The 10,000-nt window shown below is 47.3% G+C and overlaps 1 protein-coding gene across 1 annotated transcript in view; it reads right to left on the bottom strand.

Annotated features, from left to right (window-relative positions):
- Positions 1-937: 937 nt before the first annotated feature.
- The window catches only part of LOC106818081 (ELAV-like protein 4), a gene marked incomplete at its 3' end in the record, with an annotated part of 30,107 nt that continues 21,044 nt past the window's right edge, over positions 938-10,000 (bottom strand). Inside the window, 2 exon segments of the mRNA XM_014822800.1 lie at positions 938-1,178; positions 9,282-9,376. Coding sequence (XP_014678286.1) covers positions 938-1,178; positions 9,282-9,326 — 286 coding nt within the window.

Raw genomic sequence — 10,000 nt, 5'->3', positions numbered from 1 at the left:
CTCCACTATGTCATAACAGCAGCTCACGCGCCTCCGAAGCCTGCGCAGATGCTGGTTGCCAGTGGTCTCTCTGATGCTCATCCCCCGTGTTGTGTGATGCCGCTAACACAAGCCTGGTAATCACACTTGGTAACACAAAGCTGTCCGGGATACAATGAGGCTCTCACGCCTCTCTCCGACCGTCCTGTCTTGTGGTGTGCTCCAACTCCTCCCGCTCTTTCAAAAATCGCTTCTCTCCTCTCGCCCTCTCTTCTGTTTCTCTCTCTATTTCTCTTTCTCGGCCCTCCCCTTCCCGCAGCTCTCTCTCTCTCTCTCGTCTCTCTCTCTCTCTCTCTTCTCTCGTCTCTCTCTCTTCTCTCTGCTCTTTCCTCCCTCTCTAATCCTAGCGCGCGCGCTCTCTCTTCTCGCCTCCTTTCTCTCTCTCTCTCTCTCTCTCTCTCTCTGTCGCCCCTCTCTCTCCTCGCTCTCGCTCTTCTCTCTCTCTTCTCTCTCTCTCTCTCGTCCGCGCCGCGCGCGCGCGCTCTCTCTCTCTCGCGCGCGCTCTCTCTTCTCTTCACATACACACGCTCACTCCATCTATCTCACTGGCTCTCTTTCTCTCTTCTCGCCCTCTTCTCTCCCTTCGCTCATTCTTTCCCCTCCCCTCCCCTTCCTCTCTCTCCTCTCTCTCTCTCTCTCTCTCTCTCTCTCTCTCTCTACTCCTGTCTCTTTCTCCCTCTCTCTCCCTGTCTCTTTCTCCCTCTCTCTCTCTCTCCCTCGCCCTCTCCCTCTCCCTCTCTTCTTCTCTCGTCAAACCCGGATCAGTCAAACCCGGATCAGTCAAACCCGGATCAGTCGAACCCGGATCAGTCAAACCCGGATCAGTCGAACCCGGATCAGTCGAACCCGGATCAGTCAAACCCGGACCGCGCAAAAACCCGCCGCGCGCGCCACCTACCTGTGGTCTTATCTCTGATCAGCTTGCAGCTCTCGATCTCGCCGAGACTGCCGAAGAGCGAGCGTATCTCCTCCTGCGTCATCGTCTGCGGCAGATAGTTGACGATCAGGTTCGTCTTGCTCTTGTCGGCGGCGACGACCATCGTCTGCTTGTTGTAGCCGTCATGCTCGGAGCTGCTGCCGCCACTACTCATGTGGTCCGTGAGTCCGTTCGTGTCCATGATCACCGAGCTGAGCGAGATCTGTGCTCATATAGGAAGACGAGAGCGCGTCAGAGATGGGTGTGTGGGTGTGGGGTGTGGGTGGGTGTGGGGTGTGGGGGGTGTGTGTGTGTGTGTGTGTGTGTGTGTGTGTGTGTGTGTGTGTGTGTGTGTGTGTGTGTGTGTGTGTGTGTGTGTNTATATATATATATATATATATATATATATATATATATATATATATATATATATATAAGGGCAGCCCCGCACACAGCGTATACTCTGTAGGGAACGAAACTCAGCTAATGGAAAGGGAGTGTGTAATAAGGTCTGATGAATGCATTTACTTACTGAATCCTTTATTCATACGTTCAACATAACTATATGCATAATGAACTAGAATATAACTATGCAATAATATGTCATACTATAATATATATATATACCACCATAATAATATAACTATGCTGTATAATCGGTGTCATGACTATTAAATATCTATAATATGGCCCCATAATAATATAACATATGTTATAGCGATCTAACATACTATCATATAAACACTATTATAATACTAATATGTTACTAATATAATCGAACGATATAATAACTATATAATATATAACTATGTTATAAGATTATAATACTAACTATCATATAAATCCTACTATAGCATAATATAACTAGTGTTCTAATATATAAATACTCATCATATAAACTACTATATAAATAAACTACTGCACTGACAAATAATAATAATGGTAGTGGATGCGATTAGAGATGAGCGTTGGCGATCTGGCTTTAGGGGTTGGCGTGACATGGGATTGAAACGTGTGACATATAGTGGTCTACGCGGTGGGCACGCCCCAGTACCGGCAAGAACAATATCGCGGCAACAACAAAATACGACACAAGATATTACGACACACGACGACGACTATCGTACCGTGACGGACGACGACGGAGAACGACGAGACGGGCATAATAATAAATAATAATAATAATGATTAATGACATCATAAGTAATAATAAACAACAACAACAACAATACGTACGTAATAATGAATATAATACATATATACCAATAATATAATATCTTATCATATGAATCTGATAATATAATGTCCCAGGTTGGTACACGGTCTAAAACCCAGCAGACCCGCGCTAATGCGGATCCACTTTGGAACTAATAATGAAATAATAATCAATATCCTAACCAGTAAGCATAAAATAATAAACTAATGAAGCTATCTCTAGTTATCTCTGTCCATCGTTCCCGCTTGACCCTCTTCTCCTTCTCATTTTCCCCTCTCCTCTTGGCGCCTTATGTCCACCGATACCCGCGACCTGCTATTCTTTTGCTTGAGTTAGGCGACAGCAACGTCTCACACACGACAGAGCCGCCCGGGGCGACCACTGCAGGACATCATCAACCCATGCAGCTACACGGCAGCCGGCGGACGGCGCCATGTACAGTCGCCTCGACATGTGTAAACCTCGCGGGTGCTGTGGAGGGTGGACCCGCCTCCCGTGCGGGCAAGGCCTGTTTACCGAGCGTGCGCGCACAGAAGAGACGCGAGACGAGAGAGAGAGAGAGAGAGAGAGAAGGAGCAGCAGGAGAGGGGAGAGAGAGAGGGGGAGAGGCGGGCGAAGCGAGAGAGAGAGCGAGCGAGAGAGAGGGAGAGAGTGAGAGTAAGTCTAAGGACAGACACAGACAGCAGCCAGACAGCGACGACAGGGCGAGACAGACCGAGCAGAGAGAGAGCAGAGAAAGACTGAGAAAGAGAGAGTGAGTCGAGAGACTGAAGAGAGAGAGAGAGAGAGAGAGAGAAGAGCGAGAGAGAGGAGAAGCGATGAGAGGAGAGAGAGAGAGAGAGGAGAGAGAGAGCGAGAGAGCCGATGGCGGCGCGCCCACCCGGAGGACTAATCATAACGAATCCTTAACAAAGACGGCCAAAATCTCCGGAAGAATCGGCTCGGCTGCTTGAACGATGTCGTAGCCGGCGGCGGTTTCCGCATCTCTCTCATCCTTTCTCTCACTCATCTGCTCTCTCTCTGTCTTCTCTCTCTCTCTCTCTCTCTGCCTTCTCTCTCTCTCTCTCGTCTCTCTCTCTCCTCTCTCTCTCTCTCTCTCCTCCCGTCTCGTCGTGTCTCTCTCTTCTCTCGCTTCTGTCTGTCTCTCTCTGTTCGGCAGGGAGTGCGTCGATGGAGTGCCGGAGCAGTGCTCGTCCGGGTCTCTCCTTTCTCTCGCTGTGGCTCTTACCCCTTCTCCTCTGTAACTGTCCGAGTCTCTCTCGCCCTCTCTGTCCCTACTCTCTTCTCCTCTCTCACTCCTCTCTCTCCTCCTGCTCTCATCGGCTAACTATCCTCTCTCTCTTCTTATCTCTCTCTCTTTGCCTCCTCTTTGTTCCTCTCTGCCACTCTGTGTGTGTGTCTCTCTGTCGCTCCCTCCTCCTCTCCCTCTCTGCCACGCTCTCTCTGTGTGTCTCTCTCTTATCTCCCTCCCCCTCTCCCTCTATGCCACGATCTATCTCTCTCTCTCTCCCTTCTCTCCTCATCTCTTCCTCATGGCTTCATACTGGCATGGGAGGACGGACAAACACTCAGAGTGGTATTCAAGTTATTTTAGTGCGCAGGCTTTTACACAACAGGCCGCCCGGGGGACAATCTATCAACAAATACTGCACTAACGCACGCACGCACGCACGCGCGCGCGCGCACACACACACACACGCGCGCACGCGCACGCACATCGCACGACGACACGCACACGCACACGCACACGCACACCACAACACAGCACACACACACACACCCACACCACAACACACACACACTACGACGCGCCGCGCGCGCCAGCGCGCCGTCTCCCGCTACCCCTCCCCCTCAGGCTCCTGGTCTCGCGACACCACATCGACTCTTCCTTTGCTCGCATACATTAGGGATTCAGCTGTGTAACGGCTTCAGCTTGCGACGACTACCATCAGTTAAGTCGATTGAATAATGATCACAAGATCTGCCGCCGCTTCAAGGCGTATAGATGCAACGACGTGGGCGGGCAGAGACAAAGAAGCGATATGGGAGAGGAGATGGAAGAGACAAAGAAAGCGATGGGAGAGGAGGTGGGAGAGACAAAGAAAGCCATGGGAAAGGAGGGGGAGAGACAAAAGAGGCAATCTGGAAGGAGGGAGAGAGACAAAGCAAGCGATCGGGGTAGAGGGCGAGAGACAAAGAAAGCCATGAGAGAGGAAGGGGAGAGACAAAGGAAGCAATCTGGAAGGAGGTGAGAGAGATAAGCAAGCGGTGACAGTGAAGGCGATAGAAGCGATCGATCGACGGAAGAAGACAAAGAACCTAATTGGAGAGGAGCTGTTAGAGACAAGGCAACCGATCGGAGAGGTGGTAGAGCAGACGGGAAACCAATCGTTGAGAAGCGTACGAGAAAAAGCAACCGACGGTGAAGGAGGTTGGGAGAGAGAAAGAAACCGACCGGAGAAGAGGTGAAGGAAATACAGAGTCAGCCAACGCGATGAAGAGACGAGAGAGCGAAACGAAGAGAGCGAGAGCAGAGGATAGTATGAGATAGAGATAGAAGAGAGAGAAGAAAGACACAGGATGAGTTACGAGAGAGACGAAACGAAGAGAGAGAGAGAGAGAAACGAAGGAGAGAGAATGAGAATTGGGAAACGAGAGAGAGAGAGAGAGAAACGCAAGAGAAAAGAGAGAAACGAAGAGAGAGAGAGAGACGAGGGTAGAAGAGAGAGAACGAACGACGGGATGAGAGAGAGAGGGAGAGAGAGTGGGAGAGAGAGAGGAGTAAAGAGGAAATGAAATGGAGCGAGAGCGAACGAAAGAGCCCGAGAAACGGAGCGAGAAGGAAAGAGAAAGAGAGAGAGAGAGAGAGAGAGAGATCGCGCGAGGCGAGGAGAGAGGCGAAGAGCGACGGAGCCAGCAGAGAGTACGAGGAAGAGAGAGAGAGGACGGAGAGAGGAGAGAGGGATGAGATGTCGGAGCAGAGAGAGAGAGAGACGAGAGAGAGAGAGAGAGAGAGAGAGAGAAAGAGTAACCGAACTGTGAAAGCAATCTTCGCCAGCCAGCGTGCCCGCCACGAACGCAGGCACTTCTCACAAAGCATCCCACCTAGAACAAAATCATACTAATCACAAAACAACGTCAAATTATCTGTTCACCTGCTCCACATCTACCCTACCTATTTCCTCCCGACTCGCTGCTTAGTACATGCTTTACAATATATGGTCCCACAATTTTCACCTTTTCACCTATTTCTCTCACTCGTCACCACGCGCACGCACGCGGCTGCAAGCGCCGTACATTGGCACTTACGACACGATCGTAACTATATATAACACTTGTAGAAATTACGGTTGTATATTAGCGTAAGTGTTAAAGCACGTACGCGGGGGCGCGAGTCCCAGCAAGGCAATATAATGAGGATCACTGAACTATGTTATACCATCACAGTGTTGTAGATATTCTGTATAACGTATAATATAATGTAATGTACACATGTGTTTCTGGAAATAAAAGACATTATAAAAAAAATATATATAATGAGATCATTAATGTCATAATCTAGATTATATTAGCCTATACTATGACACTCCTGATGTGATGGATGGCATGTCGGGGTATTTCATTTGAAGAGCAGCGTGTAAGAAAGAATGGCGAGGATAGATATGGTACGTGAACACATAATCTGACGTTGTATTTATTAGCTGTATTATTATGCTCTCTGAAATGTTGCGCGTGATGAGAAGTCAATAGACCTGTCCACCTCCTATCCACCCCTTCCCTTAGCCATAGCCCTCCCACATAGCTGTCCGTCCACTCCCACCGCCCCTAGCTATTTTCCTCACCCACAGCTTACCGCCCACCCTAGCCGCCCCGCTCATTCGGTCTACCACCCCACCCCCTTGACATTCCCTTCCCCCATAGCCACTCGTCAACTCCCACCACCCCTAGCCATTCCCCTCCCCCTAGCCACCTGTCCACCCAGCACCCCTACCCATTCCCATCCCCATAGCTGACCACCCACCCTATCCGTCCGCTCACTCCCAGCACCCCTAGCCACTCATCTTCCCCTGTATAAGGGGTCGTGATACTTAATGGCCATACAAGCCAATTTGTGATCGATTCTATAGCATCATTTATAGATAATTTCAGACGGACGAAGAATTGACTGAAATTGCGAGCATTTAACAAGCATTCCCATGAAGGACTCTGTAAGGACAGTCAGAAGCAATCTAGACTCACTTCGCTCTTCATCAAGTATCGTTCGGTCTCGATTAAAAGGATTTCCCGTCCGTAATAAAACCCCTCACCCCACCAACCCCATCATTTTACTCGTGGGTCGGTGCACGTGTGTCGAAAAATATCGTTCAATATTGCAATCGGCGCGCGTATAGCATGGATACAAGATACAATACACGTGTAATACTCACTCAAGCGTTACCACAGCGATGGCGAAAAAAATTACAGATCTGTTCGGTAAGAGCGAATGGAAAAGAGCTCGTTCTACGGATGTGCGTGAAGGTATTTCCTAGTTCCTAGTTCCTTATTTTCAAAAATTAGTAAGTGGACTCTGACATTATAAGCTAGAGAATAGCATGAGCACCATTTATAATACTGAGTAAAATGTGTGTTTTACTTGAAAAACACGCCAAAAACATTAATTATCTACCGATCGTAAACCAAAATAATGAGGTGGTGTCGGGCTTTGCTGTTCGCGTACGAGTACAGCATGCAGGTACGCTTACACGTACGGGAGAAGATATCCCCCCTTATCGTAGTAATGTTTTCGTAGTTGGTAAAGACCAAGTGGGGGCTTGGCGAGCCCTTCAGAGCTGTGCTCACGCGCGGGAAATCTAACGACAGGCAGAAACCACACGATGCGGGAACGCGCACGCACACACGCACGCACGTACGTACGCACGCGCGCCCGAATGTACGCACGCCGATTTGTGATCGATTCTATAGCATCATTTATAGATTTCAGACGGACGAAGAATTGGCTAAAATTGCGAGCATTTAACAAGCGTTCCCATGAAGGACTCTGTAAGGACGAATGCACGCACGCACGCACGCACGCACGCCCGCCCTGCATGGATTCACTCAGGGTTCCACGGTGATCTCTTAAGTCAACTATATAGTCGTGTAACGAATTAATCAGCATAACTCCGCTCGAGTGTATAATATGTTCTCGGCGACTCCTCCCATTCCCCCACCACCACCACCATCACCACCACCATCACCACCCTCCCTCACTACACAGCCACACAAGTCTCCTATATTACCTGTCTATATAGGAGTCATCTATATTACCTGTCTACATATGAGTCATCTATATTACCTGCGTGAACTTCGCGACTACGCTCGCAGACAATGACAAATTTGGGCGTGCGCCCTAGCGAACTAACGACCTAACGCCTAGCGAATTAACGCTATAGGGAGGATGCTGCGAGTTACTACTATATAATATATCCTCGCTGGTTATTAGACGCTTCAGGTGTGTCACCGAATATGGCGGAGGGGGGGGGCGGTCAACTACGCAAACGCTCAAATAAATCAACATCACACCCACAGGTTTCAGACCCGCATAATTGCAATTACCTGCTAATTAGAAACGCTACGCTGTGATCGTATATCAACCCCCCCTCCCTGTATATCGTCTGAAACATATTATACACCAGCACATATATAGGATAGGCAGAATGAAACACCAATTAGCAATGCAATACACTCGATTGTACAACAGCTAGTCATGTAATAGCAATTAGCCATTTTATTTTAAACTGGTTACTCTATAAAACTTGACTATAAAATCACATCAAGCCTGTCTAATTGCCACAACACAAATGTATCGAATACCAACAACCTATAAATACCAAGCTATAACAACGCAATAAATCCACGAGCACAATGTAATAACACTTAACAAGACACGTAAGAACACTTAACTAGACACATNATATAGAAACACCAGCGACCTAAACACACGTGTACACCTAACTAGGCCTGCGACAACACAAATAATCGGTGTAACAACAACAACAACAACAGGAGTATCATACTATCAGGAGTAGATAATAGGAAATAATAGGTTCCCTATTATCTACTCCTGATAGTATAGATCTATAATATACATCTATAGTATAGATAGTGTCTATATTATGACAGTATTATTGTCTATATGATAACAACATCTGTACACAGCCGTGTGTAACGCTGCCGCGGTGGTAGTACATAAATATAATCAGCGGCAGGTAAAGAGATAGAGAGGAGAAATACACGTGTCTATTATTATGACACTCCAGATATCAACATCTGTATATAGGTGTCTATTATTATAACACTCCAGATATCAACATCTGTATATAGGTGTCTATTATTATAACACTCCAGATATCAACATCTGTATATAGGTGTCTATTATTATAACACTCCAGATATCAACATCTGTATATAGGTGTCTCTATTATAACACTCCAGATATCAACATCTGTATATAGGTGTCTATTATTATAACACTCCAGATATCAACATCTGTATATAGGTGTCTATTATAACACTCCAGATATCAACATCTGTATATAGGTGTCTATTATTATAACACTCCAGATATCAACATCTGTATATAGGTGTCAATTATAACACTCCAGATACCAACATCTGTATATAGGTGTCTCTATTATTATAACACTCCAGATATCAACATCTGTATATAAGTCTCTATTATTATGACACTCCAGATATCAACATCTGTATATAGGTGTCTATTATAACACTCCAGATATCAACATCTGTATATAGGTGTCTCTATTATTATGACACTCCGGATATCAACATCTGTATATAGGTGTCTATTATTATAACACTCCAGATATCAACATCTGTATATAGGTGTCTATTATTATAACACTCCAGATATCAACATCTGTATATAGGTGTCTATTATGACACTCCAGATATCAACATCTGTATATAGGTGTCTATTATTATAACACTCCAGATATCAACATCTTTATATATGTAGCTCGGTATATAGTAGAAGTACGGTTGGTTAACCTGATAGTAACCGCAGGTATAGACACACAGGTAGAGAGTAGACTAGTACGGGTGGCTAACCTGGTAGTTATGAAGAGGGGCGCTGGCCAGTTTGCCGGACGGCATTACTGCGGTTCGCTGCTCTGCACACACGTACACTGCACCGCTGCGTCGCTCTGCCAAATATACAAGCGGGACGCAGAATTAGAAGCGACCTCTCTCTCTCTCATACATACGTTGCTCCCGGTTTAGTTCTCTACCGGTGTGGCCCCGCTTCGCTCCCGCTACAGGGGGTCCGAACCTGTACATGTACCTGAACCTGAACCTGTACATGTACCTGTCGCGGGAGCGAAGGGAGCTTACACGTGTAGAGAGCCTCGGGTCGCTCTCGTTCGCGTTTCTTGTCGAGCGCAGAGAACGCTGAGAACGATTCTCGCGACAAACGGAGTTCGAACCGGCGCGGGGTGATACGCGAGCGATCCGGGTTCGAGCCGCACGCCGACCGTTCGCGAACGCGCCGATTTGTTTTCGCGGATGAATTTTTTTTCGCGATTTACGAAGTTGATCGAAGTTCGTTAAGCTGCCGCGTCCGCCTCTTCTAATGTCTAACCTAGTAATGTTGATTACGGGACTATATCCCTTCTACCACCGCAAAAACCACCGCACCACTAATAATGATCGAGTTCTACTATACGACTACAGCGACAGAGAGAGAGAAAGAGAGAGAGCGCGAGAGAGAGAGGGGGAGAAGAGAGAGAGAGAGAGAGAGAGAGAGAGAGAGAGAGAGAAGAGAGAGAGAG

Source organism: Priapulus caudatus, unplaced genomic scaffold (assembly GCF_000485595.1).
Source record: "Priapulus caudatus unplaced genomic scaffold, Priapulus_caudatus-5.0.1 Scaffold2013, whole genome shotgun sequence".
Taxonomy (NCBI): Eukaryota; Metazoa; Priapulida; class Priapulimorpha; order Priapulimorphida; family Priapulidae; genus Priapulus; species Priapulus caudatus.
The sequence above is the reverse complement of the archived record's forward strand: the minus strand, read 5'-3'. Positions and strand labels throughout refer to the sequence as shown.